Raw genomic sequence first — 16,889 nt, 5'->3', positions numbered from 1 at the left:
ATTGAAAGGAAGAATTAGAAATAGTGATTGTTTTTAGAGGAATTGCTTCTGCACAGAAGTCCTATCCATTTATGCAGGCTGAGTCTTTTGGGAAGAATTCATCATTCCCTGCTTTTGGGGGAGAAAGCTCGTGATCGGCCACTATGTCCCTGAACTCAGTGATAGTTTCAAATAGAGCATATGAATTCTCTAGTTTTAAGAGCAATAAGAAAGAAGTACTGGCTGCTGTCGATGGCTGAGGTGGTTATGCTACAGCTTTTATTTGCTGGGCAGTTTTATGAGAGGAAGCTGATTTACAGTCATCAAGGGAGAAGGGTCAATTTCCATTCATTACCACATTTTATAGCCTTGCTGGTGATTTTATTTTCCAATATCAAACTAGTCATTTTTGGTCTTGTTAATGTTTTTCCTCAACTGATATACTTTTCTGACATAAACAAGGGAGAGCTGCATATGTCAGATATTGTTCCTCCATTTCAGCTACATGAGTCAGGGGTCGCTGACTCCATGGTGAGCAATGAGGAAGCACTTGATCAACTCGGGTGGCCTGGCTTTGACATTGAAATACCCCCCCCCCCACCCCTTCTCCTCTCTTCACCTCCCTCCACTCCCAGCAATTTCAAGAGTCTGAGATGATCCATGGAGTCAATAGGGCTAGATGCCATCAGGGATATAACACAAAGAAAGGCACTTTGGGAAATATGTTAAGAAGTAATTTCACAGCTGACAGAGGCAAAGCAACCATTCTCCCTCAGAGCTCAGCTTTCACCTTGGTGTCCATGAAGTATAATAACCATAAGAAATCTTCAAAGGTCATTGCATCCTGCTAAGAAACCCTAAGTAAATATGTAAAGTCAAAACCATTTGTAACTTGTATATAGGTCACAGAGTAGCCTATAGGATCATTAAATATAATCTGTGAAATAGAACATGTATCACTGTACATATTAAATAATACTGTATGTTATCTATGAGATGTACTTCCTCTTCTGTTAAATCATAATCCAAATGACAACATTATAATCCATATAAAACAGTTTATAAAAAAATAAACTATATAAAATACAGATCTAATTTCATAATAAGTTTCATTATTTTTGTTTAACCTTTCTCTCAAGCTCATGATGTTCGGATTGTTATGTATAGATTTCTGGACTGTACCTTAGTTGTAAGAAGTTAAGGCTTGTGTTTAACTTGTTAATCAGTTATATTTCCAGGGCCTAGCACAGTGCTTGGCATGCTAAAGATTTTCTGCAGAAATAAAAATTTGTTGGTAAAGAGATTCTGGCAAAATATGTAGTTTTTTTTTGTGGGCTCTCAGAATTCTAGATGGGGAGTCTCTATGTGTCTCCCAGATCTGGTTCTCCCTGAACCCATGTAAAGCCGTCACTTGTCACCCGCCTTATCTAAGACCAATCTAGCATCTCTCCCTTTTCCCTTCCACACATCCCTATATTTGTCCTGATACTATTTTCTCAGATGCTGCAATGAAAACCTCATAGTCACATTTGAAGTCTTTGTCCTGGCACAATGGGACAATATCTTTTAGGAAATGTTCTTTTCAAACGCTTCTGCGCTCAAAGTGTTACTTTATTTAGTGTTTCTCCCCGTTACTATTTACTTATTGGTTGATCTTTCCATTTTACCCCTATTTTTATCCTGGGACTTCCTGTTCAAAACCCATGAGCACCTCACCACAGTCTATTAGGAAAAGGTGCACAGCTTGGTCTGCATACAGGGTCCTCCAGGATGGGTTTCCGATGCACAGTCCAGTTTAACTCCAGAGGTCCCAAACCCAGACCACTGTCACTCTCTGTGCCTGCTCCTTCCTACCTGGAACTTTGCTCTCGCTGGAGCCCCTGCCTTGACTGCCCCGGCTGCTCCTGTATATTCCCAGCCTCCCTATAAGGGCATATGGCAGGAGGCTTAAGCCTTGGACAGCCAGGCCTCAGTTCACCATCCCAGCTCTACTCACTTAACACTTAACCTCTATCCCTTCCAAGGTGAGTTCCATTTTCAAGTACTTTAGGCCATCCTGTACAATTGAATTCTTTAACTCTTTGGTTTTATAGCTCTTACCCTGAAACTTGAATAACAGTTGCCATAAAATGCAAGATGAAATTTTAGAAAAGAAAATGTCATCGATAGTACATTTTGTGTCAGTGGCAAAACACAGAAGGATACAGTCCCCTGATTTGCATTCTCTGGTGTCCCTGACACACTAGGGTGAGAGTTGGTTCCAGCTTTGTCCTCTTAAATGGTCCTCCTTCCCCTTGGAACTAGAGAGGGCAGCTGTGTGAGCCTCCAGGACTGCTCCACGCACAGTCTGTAGGCTGTCCCCTGCTGACATGGGACCCTCCAGGAGAAACCCCCGTGGGCCAAGTTGCTCCCACGGGGACTGCTGTTGTACTACAGTTAGCTGGAATAGCTACAATTAGCCATGGGGTGACTGCTTTGCACCTCTGTCATGTCCCTGCTGTTAGGGTTATCTGTCTCTAGTCCAATGCCTTTAATTGTCCTTATACAAAGGGATCACAGGGGACTGAGTCTGTGAGGTGTCAGTAATTGCTGTTCCTTTGGCAGAATACTTGGCTCATGTCACAACCTATGAAATGAAGGGTCTTTTTGAAGAGTCTTCCACCCACCTGCCACTCAGCGACCTCTGGTTTTGCAAAATGTCACTCAGAAAGTGACTCAATGCACCTTTTACTAAGTAGCTGCTCACTCTTCTGTGATGAAGGACAGTCAGTCCATCCCAAAGAAGGGATGACTACAGTCCTGGGGACTTTCTAGTCTCCCTACAACTCTAGGGGTGAGCACCCCTTCCCTCAGGGGTTGGCTGTTTATTCCTGGTGATAAGATACCAAGACTGTGCCCAGTACTGACACAGGACTCCAGCAGACTCAGTAAAACATGTAGTTCATTCATGATGAGTGAATACTCTGATTCCCAGATGAAGCTGAATTGTAAGTCACCTACTGTGTCTGATATTTTTATGTCAATTTTGGGAATTGACATAATGATGCTACTTTTCATTTTTGCCAAATAGGACATTAATAAAAATCTACTATCTTGTGTTCTGTCATAAAACAGAAAAGAGTCTATCATCTTTGCATAAAAAAGATATTATTAAATTGAACAGACTTAGCTTTGTGATTCTTATTTTCCCAGTTCACTGAGGCTGGGAGAAAAAGGGGCCAGAAACTGGCTCTGGTCACTGGTCATGAGTTGGGAGCCACTATGATGTGAACCTTGTCCGTTTAATCAAGGTACTCTTGAAAGCCCTCTTTCAATTCAACAACCATGGTACCCTCCCCCTCCTCTTCCCTCAACCTATCCATCTTTATAATACATTTGAACAATTATTTGTTGTCTTGTATTGTCCTCTAATGGTTTCATGTATGAATAGCTTCTCTCTTCCAATCAGACTGTAATGCTAGGCAAATAGAAGGTACTGAGCAACTAATTATTTGAATTTATTTCTATAATATGCACTGGTATGTTGTTTAGAGGACTGTTGGCTTTTCACACACAGGTGTGTGTGTTTGCACATTTTGGAATTCTGCTGGAATCTTCAATTTACATAGGCACATAAATGAGAGGTGCACATTTTGAAGAAATAAAAAAGCTTAGTAAAGTAAGAAAACAAGTCTTTGGAGCCAAGTATCCATCTTGCCTCCATTTCCTAATGAGGCTGAAAAGATAAACTACATATTGAGTAGACATGGCCCTGCATTTGAAGTATCTTGAAAGTCTCTCATCATTTTTGATGATGTAGTAATAATGTAGGGTGTAGGCGGTAGTTGAGATTCTCCCATAAAATATCAGAATTTTTTTATTTTCATGTACTTTTTTATTTAAAAAATCATAAAATGTTCCTTAGAGTGACAGCTGAGCTTCAATATTTATGACTTTCTAATTGCTCTAGCTGTTTAGAAAAAAAATGAGCCCTCAAGTAAAATTTAAGTGGAAAAGATTAAAATTCAGAATTATGGACTTTTTTCATTTGAATGAATACTCACTTTTTGCTGGAAATTTTATGTACCAGCCCTAGCTTCCTTATATTTGACAGTCCTTGAAAAAGTACTTAATTTCTTTCTTGGAAATATATGAAGTGTTTTATTATTTGAAAATAAACCCTTTGGATCAATACAACTTTCCCCCCAGTTTTATTCTACTTTGGACTGTAAACCAAGCACACACCATCCATCTTACAAATGAATGATTCAGTTTGGGCCCGAGCTGGAGAACATACGAGTGAGTGAAAGGGATATGCGACAGCATCATTATCTGTGGGGCCTTTTTAACTGCTGTGATTTATGATATTTCCATGGCTGATTTGTGACACGTGCTCGACTCTGTTCCATCCTTTATCTTTTTGTGAGTTTTTGCTCTCTTGAATGAGGTTTCAGATTCAAATGTATCAAGTCTTCTGATTAAATCAAATCATATTTCCTTACCCAAGATGCAGCTCTTTGATCACTTTCTAATTTTGTGCTTGGTTCCTTTTCTTAAAATAATATATTTCTACAGCTACTTAATGGAGTATGTTGTTAACAGCTGATGAATCTTTAGAGTGGGGAAGATAATATGACTTTGTCCCTTCAAGGAGTATGTAATATAACTCCATTATTATTAACTCCAATGGCTGTAAAAGAGATTATGGATGTGGCTAAAGAAAAATGGGCACTGTCAATCTCAGAAAGGGAATGACGAAAAACCTTACTTCCCCCAAAACACTCATTGTAAATGAAATTTGTTATACTTATGCTAAATTTTAGCAAGCATTTTCTTGTCGTAGCTTTTCCTGATTAATTCTGTCAACAAGTATTTGTTGAGTGTCTACCAAGCCTTGTTCTAAGTGCTAGGAGTATAGTATAATAGTCTCCTTTATTCACAGGGGATATTTCCAAGACCTCCGGTGGATGCCTGAAACCATGGATGGTACTGACTCCTATATATATACTGTTTTTTCCTATACATACATATGCTTTATGGCTTTTCTTTGGCACACCCAAATTGCACTTTGGAGCCATTACTAAGTCAACTAAAGGCTACTTGAACACAAGCACTGCGAGACCGAGATAGCAGATCTGATAACCAAGAGAGCTACTAAGGGAATAACCCAGGGTGGGGTGGCGAGGGTGCTGGGGTAGGTACGGCTGGGGTTGGGGTTAGCATATACAGTGCAGACAAGCTGGACTGCATGAGATTTCATCACACTGCTCAGAACAATGCACAATTTAAAACTTATGAATTGTTCATTTCTGGAATTTTCCATTTAATATTTTTGAACTGTGGTTGATCATGGGTAAACCTTGGAAAGTGAAACCATGGATAAGGGATGACTACTGTAGCCAATAAGAGGGAGGAAAAGCCCTGCCTTTGTGTGGTTGATATTCTACTGAATCCTGATGAACTAGTCTATATTTTTAAAAAGCTTGTTATGTGAGCTTGTTGAGCTTTCTATAAACACTCAATGATATATTGCAGCCTAACTAGTAAAGGGACCAGAATGAATAATTCAGGATTTGATTCCCAGGATAGCGTTGAGCAAAGGGCGTGGTAAAAGACCCTTTTTGTAGATTTGGCATCTTGTGGTGAATAAAACTAACTCGGCTATGAAGAAAGTAATGTGAAAACCAGAAATTATCAGGATTATTTTGAAAAGGCATTGTGACTATGTCCACCCAAACATGTATGAAAACATTCTAAAAGGCCAAAGAGAGATCATCCTTGCACCTGATCTAAGAAAAATGGATTTTTTTCAACACAATACCTGAAAAAATAATCTTGGACTCAGCCAATTTTGGAGTTTTGAGGCAGGGGTAAAATTTTAGGCAGAGCTGGTCCTAGTTACAAATGAGAAGAAGGCAGAGCTTGGGCATCCACACCTCCCCATCTCCCACTGACCCCTTTGTCCATCTGACTCATGGTGTCTCCTGTTACGCTCCACATGGGAGGAAAGTCCTGGGCCTTCATTCCAAAGACCTGAGCTTCAGCTCCTCCTCTGCTGTTTATCCTTCATGGGAGCATGAACAAGCCACTTTGCTAAGCCTCAGTTTTCTTCTTCTTTTTAAAAAATATATGTTTATTGATTTCAGAGAGAGGAAGGGAGAGGGTGAGAGAGATAGAAACACCAATGATGAGAGAGTCATTGATCAGCCGCCTCCTGCATGCCCCTGACTGGGGATCGAGCCCGCAACCCGGGCATGTGCCCTGACTGGGAATCGAACCCTGATCGCTTGGATCCTAGGTCAACACTCAACCGCTGAGTCACGTTGGCTGGGCTAAGCCTCAGTTTCCTCAAGTACAAAATAAAGATAAGGATACCGACCTCAGAGGGAATGGTGAAGATTAAATAGACTGTGTGTGAAAGCGCTTTGAAACAATTAACAAGAATGAACATAATAGCCAATACTTCCTTAAGGAATGGCCATAAAACTCTGAAGGAATGACACAAACTCTACATACGAAAGCCTGCCAAGTGGAAGGGCAGGTGGTGGGATTCCTGTTTCAGTCAGGTGTCTCTGTCGGACTGTGTCTTAAATTACACCACGGGCCGGGCTCCGCCTCTGCCCACAGGGAGCCTCGTCAGCCCAGCTGGTCGGGGTTCCCAGGTACTCACTCTTGCCAGGCTGGTCCCAGATGGGACTTTGTAAGGGACGTACTTCCTGTAGATATGACCAACTCTAGAACACGGGACATCGAACATTTCTCCTCCACACATCCAAACCTAAAGAGAGGACATTAAAGGTATGAAAAGAAACCCCAGAAAATTTCATATATAAAAGGAATTAGCAAGTTTCAAACATATCTTAAAATCTCATAAATTCTCAAAAAGAGTAATTTCTATGTATTATAAACCAAGAAAGAAAGAAAGAAAACCAAGAAAGAAAACCATATTTTTAAACACCCAGATTCGTAAACATATAGAACTGAAATACTAGTTTAGGAAAATCTAATTTCCATAGACATCTTGGTATTATTTTTTTCTAGTAGAGTTTTATCATAAGTATTACACTGAACTAAAATTTAATGCTTAGACATCTTAGTTCTATAGATATTTGTTTTGACAGTCTTGTGAAATCATTTGAAGAAATAACAGATTTCAGGTTCACCATCACAACTGAGCCCCTAGATTTGGTTAGGACTCCTGCTTTATACTCTGTTTTCATCACATACTTCTCTTTTGCATATTTCACTGAGTCAACAAATGTGCAGCGAGTCCTTACGATATGCTAAGCATTATTCAGCATGTTGGAGCTATAATACATGACCATGTCAAAGAAAGCACGTGGAGCTTTCTTTCACGTGGAGACAGTACTTATGACAACCGTAATTAAGTGATTGACTTGTGTGTCTGTATAATGATTTGCTTAGCGTTTGTCTCCCTTCACTAGTATAATTTCCATGACTGTTTTATTCACTATTATATCTCCAGCTGCTAGTGAAGGGCTTAGCACATAATAGATATTCAATAAATATTTGTTGAGTAGTTGAGTACGATCGCCTCTTGTTTCAATTATACTTATAATCCCACTTATGTAAGGGTTCTACGACCTTTCCAATTTAATGTTGCTTCTTACAGCCTCAGGGCCAACTTGCTTTTCACCATAAGCACATCACGCCAATCAGTTGTTCCTAACTGTAGAGTTGTTTTGGTTTCTATACCATGGATATCACCTTGCATATCTTTACCTTTTTTCAGTCTTCCAATAACAATGCCTATTTCAAGAGAACCATCCATATCCTGACACACTAGGGAGATGTATTTGGGTAACACTGTGGGAACATTGTTCCTTTAGAAAGTGCAACTGTTGTGGCATTTATCAAATTCTATAGTTATTCTAAAAGATGTGGTTCATATTTTAGAAGACAATTCCTGTTAGTGTAATGTGATGATATTCTAAAAAAAACCTCTATTGCATTGTCATACTTAAATATCTAATTCTTGGAGAAATGTTTTAGATTTATGAATACTGTGTCTTATTTTGACAATGTAAATATTTTAAAGCAATGTTATCTTACCCATGATTGAGCACAGAGCATTTTTTTTCATAATGTAGTTCAAATTGACTGAATAATTGAATGCTTGCCTTATTTTTAAACTCACTTTCAATATCAGCCACAAACTGGAATTTATACATAGAGAATGTTAAATGGAATGGAATCATATAATTATATCGGTCACACAGAATATGAAATTAGTTTCGGTAGGAAATTGATTGTCAGGAGGATAATAAGGACACGTTATTATCAGGTACAAGATGAAGCATAATATACTCTATGGAAAGGATGATCTAAATTCTCAAAAATATTTATTAATGCATTCATTTCCAAAACCTGCTGTCTAATTTTATTTCCCACTTTATACCCCCTTCTCTCTGTGCTCAAGCTATTCTGTGATCTTTTCTGTTCCTCAAACATGCCAGATATCCTCCTGCCTTAGGGAGTTTGTACTGGCTGTTCGCTCTACCTGGGGTTCTCTTCCAGACACAGGGCTAACTCCCTCATCTCCTTCAAGTCTTAGCTCCAAGTCCTTTTGCCCCAAATGCCCTCTCATCCTGCACTCAGTCTTCATCACCCTATTCTGAAAAGCTTCTTAAGACCAGATAAACGACCACTTTACCATCTATCTAGAAATTAAAATGTTCATTGTTAACCTAAAAAGCTTTGGATTGTAGACATTGGAAAGGGCCATATCTGTCAGTAAGCTCCTTCTCCCGGCCGGATGTAATAAACCTGCCCCTTTGGCCTGGCTTGATCTGAAAAGGGTAACTGAGAAGTTATACCCACACACACCATTGCTTTGCTTTAGTCCCTCAAACCTGGGTTTTCAAATTAGTCTTTGAGATCAGGAAAAAAAGGGAAAAGTTTATTTTTACCTTTTCTGACTCCCTTTTCTATTTGCTGATCAGCATATAATAAAAGCAGAAACTGGGCAATATATCTCCAGTCTTTAATGAGGATATGGTGGTTTCTAGTCTCAGGGAAAAGCTCTTGTTTCTCAAGCCATCTGCTTAGGATTTTTTCAAAGTAAGTAATGTTCTGTTATGTCAGTATAAAAAAAAAATACTTTGCATTTAATGAGCTTCAAGAGGTCTGGGTGGAGAATAGCAGGGCTTCAGAGGGGATATCATATGATCACTATTTTTACTATGCTGTGTTTATATTTGCAGCAACACTAAGCAGTCTTAAAACAGTGATTTTAAAACAGTGATTAGAGTGGGGCCTAGAACAGAAAAACAGATATATCGCTTGTTGGGTTATTTGAAATAGTAAGTCTTGGGGAGGAAAGAATGGATTTGAACATTTTCATAGTGGTGAAGGCCATAATCCCTCGTTCCCCTTAATTCACTCTTCTACACTTTAGAAGGTGCATTAGAGGCAAAGCGTTTGCTTTTTATCATTATTTTCAGATGTCTCCAGATATTGTGTCCAATTTCATATATTCCCAGATCTGCTAAGAATAAATAAATAAAAGTTTTAAAAAACTTTAAAAAATTGGCTTTCTGTAATGGAGCCACAACTTCCATCCTTTAGGGAAATGTACGAACATGTGACTCCTTTGCTCGAGCTGGACCGTCAGTCACACCAGCTTCCTAACGGCAGGGGTGGGAGCACCATGCAGGCCAGGGTAATGGAAGTCTTCCCTTGTGTTCCATCAGGTTGGAATTTCCATTCTGGTGGCACAGCAGGAAATAAGAGCCTGAGAAGCTTTCAGTGGCCGTAACTGAGGGAGGAAGGGGAGGTCTGTTGGGGGGAATGAAACTGACACAGAGAGGGGCAGATATTCAGAGAAAGGGTCCTAGAAGCATTAAGGCCTGTTTCCAGGCCTCCCAGAGGCTCAATCACCTCCTGACTTTTTTCAGTTTGTTTATATGAGTGTCCCGCCCAATTTCCCCTTTCCTCTAAGTTAAGCAACTGGGTTTCTGTCTTCCAGTCAGCCAAAGAATCCGCATTAACCAAGCGCCTCCTTCTGAACAGTGAGGGTCCGAGTGACGAGGAGAGCTAAGGGCGCACCTTGAAATAAGCACATGAGTCCAAAGCCCTTCAGCTGAACACACATTACAACACAAACTTAAGGAAACAAAGGGTTTCGAAGCTTCACTTGATGGTCAATTATTATTATTATTATTTTTTAGCAATATTCAATGCAAAGAAATTTCATCAAAATAAAGAAATGGGAGCACTCTTAAAAGTTCATAATGGCATTTTCATGTTAAATTTTTATCTTGAGAAGTTGATATACTTTCATGATAATAAATAATGGAAAGAACGTTTGGACCAGGGTTTGAATTGGAAAGGTTACTACCCTTTTCTGTGTCTCATTTCAATCTTCTGTAAAGTTGTCGAAATGTGTTTCTTTCATAAGGTGGTTATAAGCATGAAATGAAGTAATACAAATAGAACCCCTTACAGGGCACATAATAGGTGCTCAAGAATGGCGGCCATATGATATCATCTGCCTGGGGGACTACTTTCACTCCTCTGGTATGTTGTCCACCCACACATTGACCTCCATGAAGGGGTGAAGCCTTGTGACACCGTGGGAGCTTGTGAATGTGTGTGGGTGTGGGGTGGGGGGAGGTAGGGATTATATTCTCAACTGTCACTCTCACAGTTTGGGCAGGAGGAGGGAGTTGTAGGGTCAAGGTGTGTGGGCCTTGTGTATTGTAGGTGGTCCACCTTGATGTTCAGTGTAAAAATCAAATGCTTTTACTGCTACAGTTGAGGTGTGTATACACTCTGAGGCTTTCTATAATATTGTCATCGGGATGTGGGTGAAGGGCTTGAGAATTGCATAGAGAATTTTTTGGTAACTTTCTATACAAATATCTCTTGATCTGGGGGCAAGCTGACTTGTTTTATATAAATTTACAGACCAGAGGCATGAGAGTAATTGTATTATATTTCATTTTTCTTGTTAGAGAGAAATGGCAACTAGAAAAATATAAAAATTTGAAAACTATTTCAATATTAGAAAAAGATTTCAATAGGAAGTCAAATTGACCTGAACACCACAGGTACAGAATGCTGTGTAAATTGTTATATCCTGCTCACTTTACAACTATCTATAAAAGCTGAAATGAAATTAAACAGGGAATTAGGAAAACGTCATCAGACATAAAGGAAGTAACAACTGGGAGGAATTCAGACTTGCCGCTAGGCTTATATTTAATGGACATAAAATTTAACTTGAAAATGCTCTGTTACACCTGAGGTACCTTTTGTTGGGTAATTGAAACGAGTCTCAGACTGGCTGGTGAGACATTTAGCAGCTGTTTCTGTTTATCTTTGAGCTTCTGAATGATTTTAGAGTCATTTTAATATTTTCTTTGGAAGATCAATTCTGGGCATGTTGAATTAAAATGGTTATTTTTATGTCACCTAGGCTAAATATTGCAGGGGAGAAAAACCCATAGGAGCAAGTTCAGATATTTCCTTGTGTATCTGAAGGTGTATGGTGCGCCATAAAAAGGCTTCTGTCACATTTTAGATACAAAATGCAACTATACTGTGAGGTACTTGGCATGCTCAAAAGTAAGAAGAGGTGTCCAATATAGCTGTCTCAGAAAAGCAATGAGAAGGTATATAAAATATTTTAGAGTCATTCTTAGCATAAAAAGGATTTCTAATGAGCACGTTTTATAAGGCTGAATTTATTTCTAACAAAACCATTTGAACAAACTATCATGATAGTTTACAGAGAGACAGCTTAAGGGAAAACGTATACTTGTAAAATGAGATTGAGTTGTACCCCTTTAGGGAGGCAAATAAACCATTTTAGGAGTATGAATTAAACACCCTATGAGGTTTTTGCATTTTCAGACAACTATGGAGAAAGTGGAAAACGTGTATTAATTAAAACTTGTTATTCTATTTATCTGTTTTGCCTTATGAACTAGAAGCATTTTGTCTCGCTCCCTCTCACTCCAAATTTTATGTTACCACTTTTATTGCATTAAATTTATGAGTATACTTAGGGAGAATTATCTTCTTTATGAATTTTCATGTGCTCAAGTCTTTTTGTGTGTCCCTCAGTAGCATTTTAACTGTTCTTCATGAGGTCTAGGACATTTCTTAAGTTTATTCCTAGTTGTTATTTCCCCTACTATTGTAAATGGTATCTTCTTTTGGGGTTGTTATTTGTATATATAAAGGCTATTGCTTTCTACATATTTACACACACACACACACACACACACTTTCCCCAGGCAACTATTTTAATTTCTCATTGTTTATAGTAGTTTTTCAGTAGGTTTCCTGCATTGTTCAGGTAGGTATACGGTGATATTGTTGGCAATTAATGAAAACTTTTCCTCCTCCTTTCCAATTTTTATCTCTCTTATCTCCTCTAACTGAATTGCTTTCTATCTCCAGAATAATATTAAATAATAATTTAATGGAAAAATTCCTAGACTTTTCTCATTAAGCTAGCTGATGACTTTTGAGTTGAGAGACAGCCATTTTACAAATACATAGTAATATTTTAATCATGCTAAGTATTAAGTATCCTGTTCAAAGCAGATTGCAAAGTTTATCAAATGCCTTTACTTACCCTATGGAGATGAGCATAACCTTTCAAATGCATTGTTAAGGTGAATTATGTTAATATGTTACATATCTCAATATTTTGAAACACATCCATGAAAGCTGCACTTACTTTGGTGTAATTAGTCTTTGAAAAGTTGTTCTACTATGTAATCTTTTGTTATTTTTTAATCTTAATATTTACAAGTAAAACATATCTGTATTTTTGAAATCTTTTTGTGCTAGCTTGGTTAGAATTTGCTACTAATATTTTGCTAGTTTTATAACCAATTTGAGAGATTTCTTTCTTTTCTGATTTTAGAGACACAACATGACCTTCACTTCAGTGATGGTTATCTGTTTCTAAATCCCAACTGCTGCTCTCTTTTTCATTGCCTTGTCTTTTTTTTTTCCAATCCTCACCCGAGGATATTTTTTCCATAGGTTTTCAGAGAGAGTGGAAGGGAGAGAGAGAAAGAGAGAGAGAAATATTGATGTGAGAGAGACACATGGATTGGTTGCCTCCTGTACGTGCTCTGACCTGGGCAGGGGATGGAGCCTGCAACTGAGGGTACATGCCCTTGGTTGGAATCGAGCCCATAAAATCATAACAAGAGTTGTCAGCCTTCATATTTAATAAAAATCATATAGGGAGAAACTACATTTCCTTTTTAAAGTAGTTTCAGAGAGTCATAGTAGCCACATTTATACCAAGGGCATAAATTCTATTTTTCCAGCAAAGGGAAATTAGGCTAACAGCTTTGAGAGAAAACCCAAATTCTAATTGTTACTTCAACATTAACTAAGCTAATGCCTGTCTTTGCCGATTATAAAATGGAAATTATATTTTTACCTTGAATTAGTGTTGAATGGTATAAGAAATTAAATTCAATGACCTTTAAGTGCTAACTCATTACTCGTTCCTGTTAAGGGATCAAATAATAGTTATTACCACCAGGGAAAGAACAGAATGCCCAGAAGTTTGGGGCACAGGAAGCTTTATGCAAATATTTTATAAATCATAGAGGGATAGAAATTATAAGTCATAAAGAGATAGAAAATAAACAATCTGTCTATTAAAACCTCAGACTTATTTTAGTCCCTTTAAGCTGTATAAGCTTAATTGTGTGTGGCAGGATTATAAATTGGAACATTCATTTTGTTATGCTCAGTGTGTTTTCCATCTCCTATTTTCACTCCAGGAACACTTTCTTTCCCAGCCACACCAAAGTAGAAGCAAATTTTCAAAGAAAGCCTAGAGGCTTATTTTAGGACTGATTTTTTTTTTTCACTTTAGAGACTACACAAGATTGGGCCTAGGGAAGGGAAAAGATGTGACAACTAAAAAGCAAAAGAGGGAAATGGTGTAGGACCCGGGTGCAGAGTGGAAGAGACAAGGGAGGGGCATGGGGGCTGACTCCCCACAGACCCGTCACTGTAAGACTCTGGCCTGGCCATTCCAAAACCCTGGGTGCCTGTAAGCCCCCTGCCCAAGCTCAGGGAACTGGGGCACCTGGGTAAGGATGGGGACCGGGAGGGAGAGTCACACCCCAGACCTGATCTGAATGGGGGGGAAATTTGCCTCCTTGCCGATGTGGCAGTGAGCCCACCTCTGACCTTTTCCCATCTCTTGTTAGGCTGAAAGTTTTTGAGAGCAAGGACTGCATCTCTGTTCAATCAATTTAATGTATTAACCATCACTCTCTGTTCCTTTTGTAAACATATTGAATTTCATTCATATTATGGTGAACCTGGAATCTTTTGCTTGCAATAGTTAAGTCACATGTTTACCCCAAAGGCATTGAGTTCATTTCTTCCCAAATGGGATTACACTCTTTTTAAAAAATTGTAATGATGTAATTTAATTAGATACCACTTAAATGGATGAAATATGGTTATGAAAAGAGAAATAACTGTTGATCATGTCAAAACTAATTCTAAGAGTTGGAAAGGATTGAGTTGTCATTAAAAAATTGCTGTCAAATTAGATGTGGGCAAAGTAACAATAAAAGGTTGGGTGAAATCATTACAAAATCAGAAGGATTCTATGACTGCATTAAGATAGCTTCGAAATGCCTTTTGGTCCTAATTCCAATTTAAAAGAAGCCAAAGCGGAACTCATAGTGCATGTGGCATGAGTATGGTTTATGCCGCTCTACTTTAGTCTAGTCGCTGGACCCATATGCAGAGGGAAAAGCTTTAGCCTCTCTTGCATTAAAAAATTGGTGAATAAAAGTACATTTATATGGTTTACTTCAGAGGAAATTCTTAATGTAGTTTTTGTTTGTTTGTTTGTTTGGCTTTAATTGCTCTTTATGTTTAATGAGTGAAATACTCATATCAATTGTCCTTGATCCAATGGCTTCTACTGGGCTTCTTTGGCACTTTTGTGCAGAGTCTATGGTACATGGCATGGCACACAGCCTCATGGTAAAGGCTGCTGATTAATGTTTGTAGAGAAGATAAATTTCTCAGCAACTGAACAAAGTCTGACTGGTTGGTTAAAATCTCTGCAATAAGTAGGCATGAAAATGGAAGAATGAATTCCTGTCTTCCGGGAAGAAAAGGAAGATGCTAGTTAAATTGGTTTGCAGTGTAGACTGAGACAGGTAGGCGAGGCAGGTAGTTGATGGAACGTTTCGTGGTGTAGGATTCAGTGTGTTCATGTGATTTGTGTGGTAATTAGGGGCAACTGTGAACTTGTAGGAGGGGAAAATAAAGCAGCTCAGAGAATAAATGAATGAAATGTGGAGATAGGTTAAAAGGGGAGAAAGAATAGAGGAAGGGAGACTAGCAAAGAGGCTATTGTATATATTCCGAATTATTACTGTGAGCATGCAAATAAAAAATGTTTCAAACATTTCTGAGGATGAGTCATTGTGGCAAATTAATTCTCAAGCTGCTGCTAGAGAGTAAGCTCCTCCACAGCAAGAATCTTCCCACATTTATCTTTGAATCTCAAGAGCTTAGCCCAGAGTTGGCACATTGTTGTCAATAAATAAATGTCTGTTGAATGAACTAATGACTGAGAAGGGCTGAAAGATTGTGAGACAAGTTAAAGTTTCCTTAAATGTCTGAATCTTAATCTCAATACATGGGAAGGACAATGGCACAGAACAAGGGTGACTGCAGAGTGTGTCATAATTCATTAAGACGGTTTTTGAAACAGGCTGTGCAGGGCCACCAGCTTCGGTAGGCTCGCTCTAGGACATATGGTCCCGTACTAATCTCATCTGGAGCTGGGAACATTTCTGTCCAGCTGAGGCTGGTGACCCAGAGCTTTTCCTGGGCTATGAAATGGCCCAAGAAACACTGGATCAACGTGGGACCATGCTGATAAGCTCCTGGGGCTCAAAAAGGGCAGCCCAAAGCAAATTTAATGCTCTTCTACCTATATCTAAACTTTATGTCCCATGCCAGATAATTCTGTGGAATAGAGTCAGTCAGTCCCTGGGCTTCATTCTAAATTTTGTGGTGCCTAGTGAGTGTTTTTGGCTCACTTTTATTTTCTGAGAAGAGTTTTCGGCAATCGAAGGACAGATCTTCTGAAAATGCTGACATGTGGACTTTTATCTTTGGGAAATGGATGTGAAAAAACACTTGGGAAAATCAGAGACTCATAATGATTTTAACATTATTTCAGCAACTTAAATGGCAGATAATATCTAACAATGTGGGTTATCTCTTTTATGCCACACTGTGCAGTCTGGCTTGGTTTCCTCTTTGTTTCCAGGTGCAACTCCAAATTGGGTACCTGGAACAATGCCTGACATAAACTAGATGCTCACTAAAAGCTTTGAATGACCGACTAAATGCTGCTTTCTCCTCCCAAGCAGCTGGCTGACCTAGCAACATTTGAAGGACAGGTGGATAATTCTGGGCCATCTAGGAGTTCAGGTTCATACTAAAACATACTAACGACTGGGTACCGTGTAGACAGATCATTTCCCTGGAGAGATCTTTTCCACAACTGACTCCAGAAAATTATACCGTGTTGGTTTTTACATTATGGCATGAAATCTACTCATCTAATCAGATGTTAGAAAAAGATATTTAGAGAGAAAAAGAATTGAGGAGCACTTTTAACCAAATACTGTTTGACCAAAAGCTAAGACTTTATATAAAGCAAATCTTTCTGGAAATACTTTTATTCAGTGATGGAATCTTGTCAACTTTGGTGAAATGATTCTTTGGTTGAAAAACAAGCAACTAGCAAAGATGTCTGATAACAACCATAGATAGAAATCTTTTGAATTAGAGCTTTTAAAGTTCTAGACTTCAAATACTTTCTATATTATGGCATGAAGTACATAGACTAAGCTCTCAGTTATCCATACATATTTCCCAAACCT

General features: G+C 38.6%; 1 protein-coding gene across 2 annotated transcripts in view; it reads right to left on the bottom strand.

Moving 5' to 3' along the window:
• The window catches only part of GALNTL6 (polypeptide N-acetylgalactosaminyltransferase like 6), a 762,501-nt gene that overhangs the window by 55,484 nt on the left and 690,128 nt on the right, over positions 1-16,889 (bottom strand). For both annotated transcript variants that reach the window (XM_081135404.1, XM_081135405.1), the window contains exon 9: positions 6,629-6,736. In XM_081135404.1, the coding sequence (XP_080991530.1) occupies positions 6,629-6,736 (108 nt within the window). The remainder of the gene's footprint in view (positions 1-6,628; positions 6,737-16,889) is intronic.

The sequence above is a fragment of the Miniopterus schreibersii genome, assembly GCF_964146895.1.
Source record: "Miniopterus schreibersii genome assembly, chromosome: 4".
Lineage (NCBI taxonomy): Eukaryota > Metazoa > Chordata > Mammalia > Chiroptera > Miniopteridae > Miniopterus > Miniopterus schreibersii.
The sequence above is the reverse complement of the archived record's forward strand: the minus strand, read 5'-3'. Positions and strand labels throughout refer to the sequence as shown.